General features: G+C 48.6%; 1 protein-coding gene across 1 annotated transcript; it reads right to left on the reverse strand.

The window, feature by feature from the left end:
* Positions 1 to 374: 374 nt before the first annotated feature.
* LOC141077946 (uncharacterized) lies at positions 375 to 14191 on the reverse strand. Its single transcript, XM_073564729.1, has 7 exons — positions 14049 to 14191; positions 10031 to 10240; positions 9245 to 9359; positions 8975 to 9159; positions 7797 to 7930; positions 7116 to 7257; positions 375 to 579 (listed from the first exon to the last, which is right to left on the reverse strand). The coding sequence occupies exons 1-6, from the start codon at positions 14182 to 14184 to the stop codon at positions 7132 to 7134; spliced, it is 906 nt and encodes a 301-aa protein (XP_073420830.1). The 5' UTR covers positions 14185 to 14191; the 3' UTR covers positions 375 to 579; positions 7116 to 7131.
* Positions 14192 to 17363: the final 3172 nt, after the last annotated feature.

Below are 17363 nucleotides of genomic sequence, written 5' to 3' on the forward strand. Positions count from 1 at the left end.
TTTCGGGACGACCCCGACTTTTCCCTATAATCGGACGATCTTGCTCGACCCGACTTTTGGAAAAGTCGGGTTTCACGAAACGAAACGCGACCCTAAAAAACCAAAAGTCGCTCAACTCTAGTGAGGACGTTACTCCGTTATCAGCAGCATGGAGTAAAGCTAACTCCAAAGAATTGTGTGTGAACTATTCAAAAGACAAGTTCGATTACTGAGAAAAATAATGTATGGAGATGGAAACACCATGGACACAGTGGAAATCGCTCTGGTAATGGCCTTAAAAGACAAGCCTCCATCTAATGTGGGCAAGCTGAGAAAGATCTTAGGATTCCTCTCCTATAAGATTATCCCCTAATATTACAGATGAGATAGAGACATTCTGCCTTTTCACATGGACGTTTATTATACACAGGACACATTATCCTTAGGGACCTTAGTGACTGCAACTCCATCATGTGATCACATAGATGATAAATACCACAAACCTCCCCAATACAAGAAATTATAGAGAGCCCTAGAGAAAAACAAAAAATATGGAGACCACACGGCTTCTCCCAAAATGACCTCTGGAGCAGCAGGTGTCTGTAAGAAAAAAAGACATGGACATTATGTTTTCTCTGTATGGAAGTAGGTCCCTCAAGGCTCCAAAGGGAAAAATCAGATGACAAATGCATCAAAACGTTGTTCAACATGGCTCAAGGTCAAATCCAGCTGGAATTTTTCCCGAAACATGATCCTCAGATGTGACGAGAAATCAATTATGGTAGAAACTAGAAGTTTGGTGGCATGAAGAAGAACATGAAGAAAAGCATGAAGAGCAAAAAGAAAAAGAGCATGAAGAATGAAGAAGAGCAAGAAGAACAACAAGAAGAAGAAGAGCAAGGAGAAGAGCACGAAGAAGAGCAAGAGGAGCATGGAGAAGAGCATGCTGATATGGCCAGAACTGGTCTAACAAACCGACTACTAGCAGGGTTCCCACTGGTCTAACATACTCACTGCTAGCAGGGGCCCCACTGGTCTAAAATACCCACTGCTAGCAGGGGCCCCACTGGTCTAATATACCTGCTGCTAGCAGGGGCCTCACTGGTCTAATATACCCACTGCTAGCAGGGGCCCTACTAGTCTAAAATACCCACTGCTAGCAGGGGCCCCACTAGTCTAATATACCCGCTGCTAGCAGGGGCCCCACTGGTCTAATATACCTGCTGCTAGCAGGGGCCCCACTGGTCTAATATACCTGCTGCTAGCAGGGGCCCCACTGGTCTAAAATACCCACTGCTAGCAGGGGCCCCACTGGTCTAAAATACCCACTGCTAGCAGGGGCCCCACTGATCTTACATATCCACTGCTAGCAGGGGCCCCATTGATCTAATATACCCACTGCTAGCAGGGACCCCACTGGTCTAAAATATCCACTGCTTGCAGTGGCCTCATTGGTCTATAATATCTACTGCTAACAGGGGCCCAAGTGGTCTAATATACCTGCTGCTAGCAGGGGCCCCAGTGGTCTAATATACCTGCTGCTAGCAGGGGCCCCAGTGGTCTAATATACCTGCTGCTAACAGGGGCCCCAGTGGTCTAATATACCTGCTGCTAGCATGGGCCCCAGTGGTATAAAATACCCACTGCTAGCAAGGGCCTCACAGACCTAATATACCCACTGCTAGCAGGGACCCCACTGGTCTAACATACCCACAGCTTGCAGGCGCCCCAATGGTCTAATATACCCGCTGCTAGCAAGGGCCCCCACTGGTCTAACATACGCATTGCTAATAGGGGCCCCACTGGTCTAATATACCCACTGCAAGCAGGGGCCTCACTGTTCTGTTATACCCACTACCAGCAGGGGCTCCACTGGTCTAAAATATCCACTACTAGCAGGCACCCCACTGGTCTAATATACCCGCTGCTAGCAAGGGCCCCACTGGTCTAACATACGCGTTGCTAGTAGGGGCCCCACTGGTCTAATATACCCACTGCTAGCAGGGGCCCCACTGGTCTAACATACGCGTTGCTAGTAGGGGCCCCACTGGTCTAATATACCCACTGCTAGCAGGGGCCTCACTGGTCTAATATACCCACTGCTAGCAGGGGCCTCACTGGTCTATTATACCCACTGCTAGCAGGGGCCTCACTTGTCTAAATGACCCACTACCAGCAGGGGCTCCACTGGTCTAAAATATCCATTACTAGCAGGCACCCCACTGGTCTAATATACCCGCTGCTAGCAAGGGCCCCACTGGTCTAACATACGCGTTGCTAGTAGGGGCCCCACTGGTCTAATATACCCACTGCTAGCAGGGGCCCCACTGGTCTAACATACGCGTTGCTAGTAGGGGCCCCACTGGTCTAATATACCCACTGCTAGCAGGGGCCTCACTGGTCTAATATACCCACTGCTAGCAGGGGCCTCACTGGTCTAATATACCCACTGCTAGCAGGGGCCTCACTGGTCTATTATACCCACTGCTAGCAGGGGCCTCACTGGTCTAATATACCCACTGCTAGCAGGGGCCTCACTGGTCTATTATACCCACTGCTAGCAGGGGCCCCACTGGTCTAATATACCCACTGCTAGCAGGGGCCTCACTGGTCTAATATACCCACTGCTAGCAGGGGCCCCACTGGTCTAACATACGCGTTGCTAGTAGGGGCCCCACTGGTCTAATATACCCACTGCTAGCAGGGGCCTCACTGGTCTAATATACCCACTGCTAGCAGGGGCCTCACTGGTCTATTATACCCACTACCAGCAGGGGCTCCACTGGTCTAAAATATCCACTACTAGCAGGCACCCCACTGGTCTAATATACCCGCTGCTAGCAAGGGCCCCACTGGTCTAACATACGCGTTGCTAGTAGGGGCCCCACTGGTCTAATATACCCGCTGCTAGCAAGGGCCCCACTGGTCTAACATACGTGTTGCTGGTAGGGGCCCCACTGGTCTAATATACCCACTGCTAGCAGGGGCCTCACTGGTCTAATATACCCACTGCTAGCAGGGGCCTCACTGGTCTAATATATCCACTGCTAGCAGGGGCCTCACTGGTCTAATATACCCACTGCTAGCAGGGGCCTCACTGGCCTAATATACCCACTGCTAGCAGGGGCCTCACTGGTCTAATATACCCACTGCTAGCAGGGGCCTCACTGGTCTAACATACCCACTGCTAGCAGGCACCCCACTGGTCTAATATACCCGCTGCTAGCAAGGGCCCCACTGGTCTAACATACTCAATGTTAGTAGGGACCCCACTGGTCTAATATACCCGCTGCTAGCAAGGGCCCCCACTGGTCTAACATACGCGTTGCTAGTAGGGGCCTCACTGGTCTAATATACCCACTGCTAGCAGGGGCCTCACTGGTCTAATATACCCACTGCTAGCAGGGGCCTCACTGGTCTAATATACCCACTGCTAGCAGGGGCCTCACTGGTCTATTATACCCACTACCAGCAGGGGCTCCACTGGTCTAAAATATCCACTACTAGCAGGCACCCCACTGGTCTAATATACCCGCTGCTAGCAAGGGCCCCCACTGGTCTAACATATGCGTTGCTAGTAGGGGCCTCACTGGTCTTTTATACCCATTACCAGCAGGGGCCCCACTGGTCTAACATACTCAATGTTAGCAGGGCCCCCACTGGTCTAAAATATCCACTGCTTGCAGGCGCCCCACTGGTCTAACATACTCAATGTTAGCAGGGCCCCCACTGGTCTAAAATATCCACTGCTTGCAGGCGCCCCACTGGTCTAACATACGCGTTGCTAGTAGGGGCCCCACTGGTCTAACATACCCACTGCTAGGAGGGGCCTCAGTGGTCTATTATACCCACTACCAGCAGGGGCTCCACTGGTCTAAAATATCCACTACTAGCAGGCACCCCACTGGTCTAATATACCCGCTGCTAGCAAGGGCCCCCACTGGTCTAACATATGCGTTGCTAGCAGGGGCCCTACTGGTCTAATATACCCACTGCTAGCAGGGGCCCCAATGGTCTATTATACCCACTGCTGGCAGGGACCCCACTGGTCTAACATACCCACTGCTAGCAGGGACCCCACTGGTCTAACATACCCACTGCTAGCAGGGACCCCACTGTTCTAACATACCCACTGCTAGCAGGGGCCTCACTGGTCTAATATACCCACTGCTAGCAGGGGCCTCACTGGTCTATTATACCCACTACCAGCAGGGGCTCCACTGGTCTAAAATATCCACTACTAGCAGGCACCCCACTGGTCTAATATACCCGCTGCTAGCAAGGGCCCCACTGGTCTAACATACGCGTTGCTAGTAGGGGCCTCACTGGTCTAATATACCCACTGCTAGCAAGGGCCCCACTGGTCTAACATACGCGTTGCTGGTAGGGGCCCCACTGGTCTAATATACCCACTGCTAGCAGGGGCCTCACTGGTCTAATATACCCGCTGCTAGCAAGGGCCCCCACTGGTCTAAAATATCCACTACTAGCAGGCACCCCACTGGTCTAATATACCCGCTGCTAGCAAGGGCCCCACTGGTCTAACATGCGTGTTGCTGGTAGGGGCCCCACTGGTCTAATATACCCACTGCTAGCAGGGGCCTCACTGGTCTAATATACCCACTGCTAGCAGGGGCCTCACTGGTCTAATATACCCACTGCTAGCAGGGGCCTCACTGGTCTAATATAGTATAGTATAGTATGGAATGGACAAGGCAACTGTTAGGTGGATTCATAACTGGCTTAGTGATCGGACCCAAAGAGTGGTCGTAAATGGCTGCACATCCAGCTGGAAGAATGTCTCAAGTGGGGTACCACAGGGCTCTGTCCTGGGCCCTGTATTGTTCAACATCTTTATCAACGATTTAGATGAAGGAATTGAGGGTAAACTGATTAAATTTGCTGATGACACAAAGCTAGGAGGGATAGCTAATACTAGAGAAGAGAGAGAGAGGATTCAAAAAGATTTAAATAAACTGGAGCAGTGGGCAGCAACTAACAGAATGGTTTTTAACAGGGAAAAATGCAAAGTACTACATCTGGGCAATAAAAATGAAAAAAGCATATACAGAATGGGAGGAATAGGGCTAAGCAACAGCACATGTGAAAAAGACTTGGGTATACTAATAGATCACAGACTGAATATGAGTCAACAGTGTGATGCAGCAGCAAAAAAGGCAAATGCAATTCTAGGATGTATTAACAGAAGCATACAGTCTAGATCACGTGAAGTCATTATTTCCCTCTACTCCTCTTTGGTCAGACCTCATCTGGAATATTGTGTCCAGTTTTGGGCACCACATTTTAAAAAAGACATCAACAAACTGGAGCAAGTTCAGAAAAGAGCGACCAGAATGGTGACCGGTCTGCAAACCCTGTCTTATGAGGAAAGGTTGCAGGATTTGGGAATGTTTAGTTTGCAAAAGAGAAGACTGAGAGGAGACTTAATAGCTGTCTACAAATATCTAAAGGGCTGTCACATTGTAGAAGGATCAACTTTATTCTCATTTGCACAAGGAAAGACTAGAAGCAATGGGATGAAACTGAATGGGAGGAGACACAGATTAGATATTAGAAAAAACTTTTTGACAGTTAGAGTGATCAATGAATGGAACAAGCTGCCACGAGAAGTGGTGAGTTCTCCTTCAATGGAAGTCTTCAAACAGAGGCTGGACAGACATCTGACTGGAATGATTTAACGAATCCTGCTTTGAGCAGGGGGTTGGACCAGATGGCCCAGGAGGTCCCTTCCAACTCTACGATTCTATGATTCTATGATTCTATGATACCCACTGCTAGCAGGGGCCTCACTGGTCTATTATACCCACTACCAGCAGGGGCTCCACTGGTCTAAAATATCCACTACTAGCAGGCACCCCACTGGTCTAATATACCCGCTGCTAGCAAGGGCCCCCACTGGTGTAACATATGCGTTGCTAGTAGGGGCCCCACTGGTCTAATATACCCACTGCTAGCAGGGGCCCCACTGGTCTAACATACTCAATGTTAGCAGGGACCCCACTGGTCTAACATACGCGTTGCTAGTAGGGGCCCCACTAGTCTAATATATCCACTGCTTGCAGGGGCCTCACTGGTCTAACATATGCGTTGCTAGTAGGGGCCTCACTGGTCTAATATACCCACTGCTAGCAGGGGCCCCACTGGTCTAACATACCCACTGCTTGCAGGGGCCTCACTGGTCTATTATACCCACTGCTAGCAGGGACCCCACTGGTCTAATATACCCGCTGCTAGCAAGGGCCCCCACTGGTCTAACATATGCGTTGCTAGCAGGGACCCCACTGGTCTAACATACCCACTGCTTGCAGGGGCCTCACTGGTCTATTATACCCACTGCTAGCAGGGACCCCACTGGTCTATTATACCCACTACTAGCAGGCACCCCACTGGTCTAATATACCCGCTGCTAGCAAGGGCCCCCACTGGTCTAACATATGCGTTGCTAGCAGGGACCCCACTGGTCTAACATACCCACTGCTTGCAGGGGCCTCACTGGTCTATTATACCCACTGCTAGCAGGGACCCCACTGGTCTAACATACCCACTGCTAGCAGGCACCCCACTGGTCTAACATACCCACTGCTAGCAGGGGCCCCACTTGTCTAATATGCCCAATACTAGCAGGGGCCTCACTGGTCTATTATACCCACTGCTAGCAAGGGCCCCACTGGTCACATTGTAGAGATGAGATGACTGGAGGGGCCCAATGGTCACACTACGGTGTTATGATGAGAGTATTCTGGTAATGTTAAGGTAAGGAGAATACTGAGAGGTCTAGACTAGAGTTTCTCATTTCCAGTCCTCACCAGCCACTGACACATTTTGTTGTCATGATGTCCTTAGAATTGTACAGATAATGGAACTATGGCCTGCATAATACTAAGGACATTCAGAAAACATGATGTGTTGGTGGCAGGAGGGGAATGGAGAGGTGAGGACTGGAGATGAGCATTGGAGGTGAGGACTGGAGGCGAGGACTGGGGGCAAGGACTGGGGGCAAGGACTGGAGGGGAGGACTGGAGGGGAGGACTGGAGGGGAGGACTGGAGGGGAGGAATCGAGGTGGGAACCTTGGTCTAGATTATTCTGTTTTCAGAAGATTATCCTGTAGAATACCTCGCATATGATGTTCTTACAGGATCCTCAGCGTTGGGGCCCAGGAGCTCCACAATAAAGGGTTATACAGGTCTCTGCAGCGGACAGTGAAATTCCGAACATCCTTCACATTGTAGCTTTGCTCCTCTGTGGTCTTTGTCACCTGGAAAAAACAAATATGTTTGCATATTGTGCTTGAAGAACCTCACGCTCCACTTCTCTACTCAATTCTGCAGTTGAGGATTTAAGGGGTTGTCCAGAAAGTGGAGCAGCCCTTTAACTATGTGAAGTGATGTAAAGAGAGTGAAGCTATATAACCTCGTGATTACGTGAAACCTGATGAAAATCCTGGTGAAGAGGTGAAATCTGTAGGACTTGTAGAACATGTAAAGGTAGCACTTAGTGAAAGAATGTGAAACCTGAAAACAGTTGAAAACTTGGCAACAAAGTGAATCCTGATGGAGATGTAGAAACTGGTCACAATTTAGGATCTGGTAAAATGTGGGGCCTGGCTAACATTCAGGTTTTTGAGTCAGATGTTGACAGGTCCCAAGACATCTTTTTATTACAAGCTGAAAAAATAAGCTCTTTTGGAGGAGCCTTTTGTATTTAAACACTTTATTCCATAGACAATAGAAGAACCTTGTCTTAGTGACTTTCACTCACTTCAAGATCATCTTCACACGTGAATCTTGTACTTACAATGGTGTTGTTTCGATAGTTGACCCACAGCTCAAACAGCAGGGGAAAGAAGGATAGATGACGGGTCCAAGATGGGTTTGACCAAATGATCTTCTCATTGGTGACAGACAAGTTCTCCGGGGACCTGGGCACCACTAGAAGACCAGAAACAAAAAATTGACTATAACAGTGAAGAGATTAACATTTATCCAACCTGAGACTGTGAAGGAGGTCTGTTTCCATATAGCACAGTGGGAAGCCAGGATGTGTGTGGTTGTGCAGTGGCTGAGGCATGAGCAGATAGATCAGGGCATTCAAGGAGATGCTGGTCAGTTTACTGTCAGCAACAACAGCCTTGGCAGCAGCGGTATTACAGCATAATGCAATGAACGTTTTATGGGAAACATACTCTCCAGCATACACAAACATGAAACCATTCCCAAAGTACCGCTAATTTTTTTTAAAAAAAGGTTTGTTTGGCAACAAGTCATAGCTTCTTGACTTTGAAAACAGTACTCCTTTTTCAGTACTACTGTTTTGTCTCTTGATCAAAAGGTGATAATTTTTGGATGGCTCGATAAAAACAACCTTTTAATTTTGTTTAACCATTTTGTGACTAGAAAACCAGTTGTAGACCACAAAAAGGGATAATTTTTTATTCCTAGTTGAGAAACAATCACTTATTTACATCTGTATTGTTTCCTTACCTAAAGAGACCGCTTCATCACAAGGCATCCAAAAATTCTCTCTTCAATTAGCAAAGTGCTATGCTCTTGATACTACCCAAACAGGGATCATTTTTAGACCCAACCATGTGAAAATATCACGACTTCTTCCATCAGTACCACCTGACTACAAACCTCAGTAATTCATGCATCTTCCTCCCAAAAGGGATCATTTTTGGACTATTTATACAATATAATCAGCCGAACAAGCCCGAACCTGCACTGCGTGGATAAGTCCACTGCTGGTTACCACCGCTTACCATCTGTTTTCCCCCAGCCAGATGTCAGTTGGACATTAACAGGCTGGGTTTGTATTACAGAGCTCAGAGGGGGCTTCAGGGGGAAACCAGTGCTCTGCACATTTTACAAGCACTTAAAGGTTTTCTAGTTATGCAGCAAATTGAACTTTTTGGAAAAATTCTGTGATGTCAGAGAATTTGAATTTCAAAAGATCCACTCATCTCTGTTACTCACCAATATCTCGGATATAGATGGATATGTGTCCTGTCCTATATTCACCATCAGACATGAGCTCCACAGACACATTAATGGGATGCACCTGCTCCTCATACGGACAGAAATCAGGAAGAGGAATTTCAAACGCAAGAAGCTGATTTTGGGAGATCCTCATTTCCTTCCAGTCTTGGTCCATTTTGGAGCTAAAGGACAAATTGGTGAATATTTAACCGGACAGAAGATTGTTTATGAGATCCAGGCACAATGGGTCCATATAATTCCACGTACCTGTTGGACTTGGCTCTCACCAGACTTTTGTGGACGAGTTTTTCAGCTAGTGAACACTGGAGAATATGGCTGGTATGTGAAGCCGCAGAGCAGGAGAAGGACAAGGGATCGTGTCCTGAGGGAATGGAAGTGTGGAAGGACTGATGAGATACCTACCATAACATTTGGTGGAGATCATATGAGGACTATTACATGATCCAAATAAAGGAGTAAGGCAGGAAGGACCAATGGTATCCAACTAAACCTTGTGGAGGAGATGATTCGGGGAGCTCTACATAATCCCTATGGCGCAGTGGGACAGAAATAACTAACGAGATCCAACTGAATGTTGTGAAGCAAATCATGTGGGGGCGCTCTACATGATCCCTGTAGAGGAAAGGACTGTAATCACTGACGAGATTATGGTAGCATAACCTTATGGAGGAGATCATGTGATGAGCAGGACAGGAATGACTGACGAGATGCCTCATAAAACTTGCGGAGGAGATCATGCGAGGAACACTACATGATCCCTTTAGAGCAGTGTGATAGGAGGGACTGTACAATGCCTGGTCCAGTACAGGGATGACCAGTAGAAGTGAATTTTCCATGGGCAATACATTTAGAGGGGATTTCCCATCATCCCTCACTCCTTCCCTCCCTCATAGTGTTCAGGGGTCCTGCCCCCATGCAGTCTCATGTTTCTTCCCCCTGGAGTCAGTGTTGTAGTTGCAGCTTGTGTCATTCATCTCCACATATTAATTCTGACTCCACCCAGCTGGAGATGTTGGGCAATGTGGTCCTTACCTCCATCTATCAGTATGTACTGGGAGTAGTTTTGGTGACCGTTGGTGCAGGTGTAGAGGCCGGTGCAGCGGTGTCTCAGGTGGTGCAGATAAAGAGTCTTCTGGTGCGTTGAGCCATTTACACAGTTGTGAGGTGGAAACTTCCAGATAATTTTCTTGGCTACTAGTGGACATTCGAGGACATGCGTCGCCTTTTCCTTCACAGCATAATCTAGAAGGAAGGGGTGCACAGAGCATGAGACCCCAGTAGGGTGGGACCGGCTATTATACACCATAGTGGAAGTACAGTGCTGCACCGCCTTACATCTCATCTCTATATACCACCCTACCTGCTCTCTACACAGTGCTGCACTGCCCTACATCTCCTCATCTGTATCTACCACCCTACCTATCCTCTGCACAGTGCTGCACCGCCCTACATCTCCTCATCTCTGTCTACCACCCTACCTGTCCTCTATACAGTGCTGCTCCGCCTTACATCTCATCTCTATATACCACCCTACCTGCTCTCTATACAGTGCTGCTCCGCCCTACATCATCTCATCTCTGTCTACTACCCAAACTGTCCTCTCCATAGTGCTGCTCCGCCCTACATCATCTCATCTCTGCCTACCACTCAACCTGTCCTCTCCATAGTGCTGCACTGTCCTACATCTCCTCATCTCTGTCTACCACCCTACCTGTCTTCTCCACAGTGCTGCACCACCTTACATCTCATCTGTATCTACCACCCTACCCATCCTCTCCACAGTGCTGCACCGCCCTACATCTCCTCATCTCTGTGTACCACCCCTACCTGTCCTCTAAACAGTGCTGCTCCGCCCTACATCATCTCATCTCTGCCTACCACTCAACCTGTCCTCTCCATAGTACTGCACTGTCCTACATCTCCTCATCTCTGTCTACCACCCTACCTGTCTTCTCCACAGTGCTGCACCACCTTACATCTCATCTGTATCTACCACCCTACCCATCCTCTCCACAGTGCTGCACCGCCCTACATCTCCTCATCTCTGTGTACCACCCCTACCTGTCCTCTATACAGTGCTGCTCCGCCCTACATCATCTCATCTCTGCCTACCACTCAACCTGTCCTCTCCATAGTACTGCACTGTACTACATCTCCTCATCTCTGTCTACCACCCTACCTGTCCTCTCCACAGTGCTGCACCACCCTACATCTCATCTGTCTACCACCCTACCCATCCTCTCCACAGTGCTGAACCATCCCACATATCATCACTATCTAACACCCTACCTGTCCTCTCCACATTGCTGCACTGTCCCACATCTCCTCTATGTCTAGCACCTTACCTGTCCTCTACACAGTGCTGCAGCGCCTTACATCTCCTGACCGCTGTCTACCACCCTACCCATCCTCTCCACATTGCTGCACTGTCCCACATCTCCTCATGTCTATCTACCACCCTACCTGTCCTCTATGTCATGATCCAGTCCAGAGTTTGTTTTCTGCTGTCTTCTCTTTGGACTGGTCATGCGCAGGTTAATCCCCTCTGCCTCGTTCTGGAGCTGGTGGGGCTATTTAAGTCCTCTGCAGCCTGCGGGCCAGTGTCAGCTATAGCTCATGCTTCCTGGCTAGAACCTCTGACCCTATACTGGTGATCCTTCTGCCTCTGACTTCCCGAATTGTGTATGACTTGGCCTGATCTCTGAACTCTGCCTCTTGTTTTCCATCTCTGATACCTCTCTCTCTATGACCGGTTTAGACCCTGGCTTTTACCCTGACAATGGCTTATGTCATACATTTCTGATACCACGTTCCTGGTAGGTCCTGACCTCTCGCACGTCCCTGACTACGCCCTTGCTTTCTCCCTTTGTACTTCTGCTCCTGACAGTTGATGACTTCAGCTAGTCTGACTACTCTTTCATCACCTGTGACACCTGTGCTGTGGCTCTTTATAACTACGCTGTGTGTGCAGCCTCTTGCCCTCACAATCATCCCCTGGGGGAGGTTGCGCTGTATTACACTGTAGCAGCACGTTACATTCTACTCATTGCACTACATCTACTCCTCAGCTCTGCCTACAACCCTACCCGTCCTCTCCACAGTGCTGCACCATCCCACATCCCCTCATCTCTGTCTACCACCCTTCCTGTCCTTTCCACAGTGCTGCACCGTCCCACATCCCCTCATCTCTGTCTACCACCCTACTCGTCCTCTCCACAGTGCTGCACCGTCCCACATCCCCTCATCTCTGTCTACCACCCTACCCGTCCTCTTCACAGTGCTGCACCGTCCCACATCCCCTCATCTCTGTCTACCACCCTACCCGTCCTCTCCACAGTGCTGCAACATCCCACATCCCCTCATCTCTGTCTACCACCCCCGTCCTCTCCACAGTGCTGCACCGTCCCACATCCCCTCATCTCTGTCTACCACCCTACCCGTCCTCTCCACAGTGCTGCACCGTCCCACATCCCCTCATCTCTGTCTACCACCCTACCCATCCTCTCCACAGTGCTGCACCGTCCCACATCCCCTCATCTCTGTCTACCACCCTACCCGTCCTCTCCACAGTGCTGCAATGTCCCACATCCCCTCATCTCTGTCTACCACCCTACCCGTCCTCTCCACAGTGCTGCACCGTCCCACATCCCCTCATCTCTATCTACCACCCTACCCGTCCTCTCCACAGTGCTGCACCGTCCCACATCCCCTCATCTCTGTCTACCACCCTACCCGTCCTCTCCACAGTGCTGCACCGTCCCACATCCCCTCAACTCTGTCTACCACCCTACCCGTCCTCTCCACAGTGCTGCACCGTCCCACATCCCCTCATCTCTGTCTACCACCCTACCCGTCCTCTCCACAGTGCTGCACCGTCCCACATCCCCTCATCTCTGTCTACCACCCTACCCGTCCTCTCCACAGTGCTGCACCGTCCCACATCCCCTCATCTCTATCTACCACCCTACCTGTCCTCTACTCATTGCACTACATCTACTCCTCATCTCTGCCTACCAAACTACCTATGCTCTGCATTCCACTAATCCAGTAAAATGGACATCCTTTATAATCTTATTCCCCCACTTCCATCTACAGACATAGCTCTCATGTTGGGTCAGTTCCCTATAATGCACTTTCTCCACAACCTAATTCTCAGAATGCAAAAATAAAGACAACGGCAGCCTTTCTGTGCCTAAGAAAAGAGGTTGGTCCCTTGAAACGTTGCTCAGGTGAGGATGCTTGATCCGGCTTCCCTGACTATTCGTATTTGAAATCTATACACTGTGGTTTTTTGCCAATTAAAGTACTAATTCTCAGAATCCACAATTTTAAGCTTGCTTAAAAACTTATTTCTTTAGACTGGCCTATCACCTCACCAATATTGCTATTCCCTGTTCTTCCCGCTTACCTTTTCCTCATAATCTGGTTTTTCTATCATTTGTGACCTCACTTTCACCCTCTGTATTAAGTGAAAACTAAAATGCCGCCTGACACCTCTGTACGCCTTGCTCTAGACTCGCACTGTTGCCAGTAGACAAGCACCTATTTCCCAATTGTCTTCTCCCAAAGTTCCTCATTTATAAATGGACAAGACATGTTAAAATCCTGATCATACTCTCCCCCAAGATCTTCCATCATGCTAACGACTCCAGAATGATGAGAGTGAGGAGCAGAGAAACACGCTATTACTTAAGAGGAACATCAATACGGGGCTCATGACCTATAAAACCTTGGAGGACCCTGACCAGTAAGAAACTGTTCTATAGTGGGGTCAAAAGTGAACTCCATAGATATCTGCTATAGATCCAGTTACACATGGCAGCTGGTCAGTTCAGGATTTGAACTTTTCTGCGAAATCCATGACCTCTTCACTGGAGCGGAAGATCCTACAAGCAAAGTCCACTCATCTATCCAGAAGCTAAAGACACACAGACAGCGAGAGGATTCTTGTTCTGAACCAAACTACAGATACTGCCATCTGCCACCGATGTTTGAGCTGCCATGACCTAGAAAATGGAATAATGGGAACCCTCAAATACTAGATACTCACAGTGCTGGGGCCAGGATGCCAGAAGAGATTGAAGATGTTGAATTCTTAAGACTAAGATGGCAAGAAAAAGATAAAGAGACATCTGCAAAGCAAAAAAGAATAACCAGGTTTCTATAAAAAGTTTGTAACCCCACATGGTAAAATCCCACAGTATATCATACACATCTACAGATCCCACCCCACCTCATCCTCACCACAGACTTCATAGCAACCCTAACCCACCACGTCAACCAGTCACTAACAACTGGTGTATTCTCAAGCTTCAAACATGCCTTGATCACACCCATCCTCAAAAAGGACTTCCTTGATTCATCCTCTCTGTCTAGCTATCACCCGATATCACGTCTCCCCTATGCCTCAAAACTACTGGAACAACATGTCCATCTTGAACTGTCCTTCTCCCTCTTTGACCACTTACAGACTGGCTTCCAGCTGCACCACTGCACTGAAGCTGGCCTAACTAAAGTCACCAAACCTACTAACTGGCAAATCCAGGGGAAACTACTCTGTCCTCCTCCTTTTCCTGGACCTGTCCTCTGCCTTCGACACAGTGGACCATTCCCTCTTACTACAGACTCTCTCATTTCTTGGCATCACAGACTTGGCCCTATCATGGATCTCGCCATACCTAACAGACCAGACATTCAGCGTCTCCCCCTCACACACCACCTCCTCACCGCGCTTCCTATCCATCGGAATCCGGCAAGGCTCAGTCTAGGGCCCCTGCTCTTCTCCATTTACACCTTCAGCCTGGGACAGCTTTCAGTATCACCTCTATGCTGATGACACAGATCTACATCTCTGGACCAGATATCACCTCCCTACTAACCAGAATTCCACAATGTCTGTCCGCTATTTCATCCTTGATCTCCGCTAGATTTCTAAAACTTAACATGGATAAAATAGAATTCATCATCTTTTCACCCTAGTGCACTGGGTGTTGTCATACTATGGCTGTGTGCACATACCCTGGCGTAGTAGTGCTTCTGTTGTAGTTATGGTCTAGTTGTGTGTACATGTCCTGGTGTAGTAGTGCTCTGGTTGTAGTCACGCTTTGGCTGTGTGTACATGTTGTGGTGTATTAGTACACGCGTTGTAGTTATGCCTTGGTTGTGCTGACATGTCCTGGTGTAGTGGTGCTCTGGTTGTAGTTATGCTCTGGCTGTGTGTACATGTAGTGGTGTATTAGTACATGAGTTGTAGTCATACCTTGGTTGTGCTGACACGTCCTGGTGTAGTAGTGCTCTGGTTGTAGTCATGCTCTGGCTGTGTGTACATTTAGTGGTGTATTAGTATAAGTGTTGTAGTCATGCCTTGGTTGTGCTGACATGTCCTGGTGTAGTAGTGCTCTGGTTGTAGTTATGCTCTGGCTGTGTGTACATGTAGTGGTGTATTAGTACACGCGTTGTAGTCATGCCTTGGTTGTGCTGGCATGTCCTGGTGTAGTAGTGCTCTGGTTGTAGTCATGCTCTGGCTGTGTGTACATGTTGTGGTGTATTAGTACACGCGTTGTAGTTATGCCTTGGTTGTGCTGACATGTCCTGGTGTAGTGGTGCTCTGGTTGTAGTTATGCTCTGGCTGTGTGTACATGTAGTGGTGTATTAGTACACGCGTTGTAGTCATGCCTTGGTTGTGCTGGCATGTCCTGGTGTAGTAGTGCTCTGGTTGTAGTCATGCTCTGGCTGTGTGTACATCTTGTGGTGTATTAGTACACGCGTTGTAGTCATGCCTTGGTTGTGCTGACATGTCCTGGTGTAGTAGTGCTCTGGTTGTAGTCATGCTCTGGCTGTGTGTACATCTTGTGGTGTATTAGTACACGCGTTGTAGTCATGCCTTGGTTGTGCTGACATGTCCTGGTGTAGTGGTGCTCTGGTTGTAGTTATGCTCTGGCTGTGTGTACATGTAGTGGTGTATTAGTACACGCGTTGTAGTCATGCCTTGGTTGTGCTGACATGTCCTGGTGTAGTAGTGCTCTGGTTGTAGTCATGCTCTGGCTGTGTGTACATGTGGTGGTGTATTAGTACACGCGTTGTAGTTATGCCTTGGTTGTGCTGACATGTCCTGGTGTAGTGGTGCTCTGGTTGTAGTTATGCTCTGGCTGTGTGTACATGTAGTGGTGTATTAGTACACGCGTTGTAGTCATGCCTTGGTTGTGCTGGCATGTCCTGGTGTAGTAGTGCTCTGGTTGTAGTCATGCTCTGGCTGTGTGTACATCTTGTGGTGTATTAGTACACGCGTTGTAGTCATGCCTTGGTTGTGCTGACATGTCCTGGTGTAGTGGTGCTCTGGTTGTAGTTATGCTCTGGCTGTGTGTACATGTAGTGGTGTATTAGTACACGCGTTGTAGTCATGCCTTGGTTGTGCTGGCATGTCCTGGTGTAGTAGTGCTCTGGTTGTAGTCATGCTCTGGCTGTGTGTACATCTTGTGGTGTATTAGTACACGCGTTGTAGTCATGCCTTGGTTGTGCTGACATGTCCTGGTGTAGTGGTGCTCTGGTTGTAGTTATGCTCTGGCTGTGTGTACATGTAGTGGTGTATTAGTACACGCGTTGTAGTCATGCCTTGGTTGTGCTGACATGTCCTGGTGTAGTAGTGCTCTGGTTGTAGTCATGCTCTGGCTGTGTGTACATGTGGTGGTGTATTAGTACACGCGTTGTAGTCATAGCTTGGTTGTGCTGACATGTCCTGGTGTAGTGGTGCTCTGGTTGTAGTCATACTCTGGTTGTGTGTACATGTAGTGGTGTATTAGTACATGTGTTGTAGTCATGCCTTGGTTGTGCTGACATGTCCTGGTGTAGTAGTGCTCTGGTTGTAGTCATGCTCTGGCTGTGTGTACATCTTGTGGTGTATTAGTATACGCGTTGTAGTCATACCTTGGTTGTGCTGACATGTCCTGGTGTAGTAGTGCTCTGGTAGTAGTCTTGCTCTGGCTGTGTGTACATGTAGTGGTGTATTAGTATACGCGTTGTAGTCATGCCTTGGTTGTGCTGACATGTCCTGGTGTAGTAGTGCTCTGGTTGTAATCTTGCTCTGGCTGTGTGTACATGTAGTGGTGTATTAGTATACGCGTTGTAGTCATGCTTTGGTTGTGCTGACATGTCCTGGTGTAGTAGTGCTCTGGTTGTAGTCTTGCTCTAGCTGTGTGTACATGTAGTGGTGTATTAGTATAAGTGTTGTAGTCATGCCTTGGTTGTGCTGACATGTCCTGGTGTAGTAGTGCTCTGGTTGTAGTCTTGCTCTAGCTGTGTGTACATGTAGTGGTGTATTAGTATACGCGTTGTAGTCATGCCTTGGTTGTGCTGACATGTCCTGGTG

This window comes from Dendrobates tinctorius, unplaced genomic scaffold (assembly GCF_039654945.1).
Source record: "Dendrobates tinctorius isolate UK_male_01 unplaced genomic scaffold, ASM3965494v1 ptg000483l, whole genome shotgun sequence".
Lineage (NCBI taxonomy): Eukaryota > Metazoa > Chordata > Amphibia > Anura > Dendrobatidae > Dendrobates > Dendrobates tinctorius.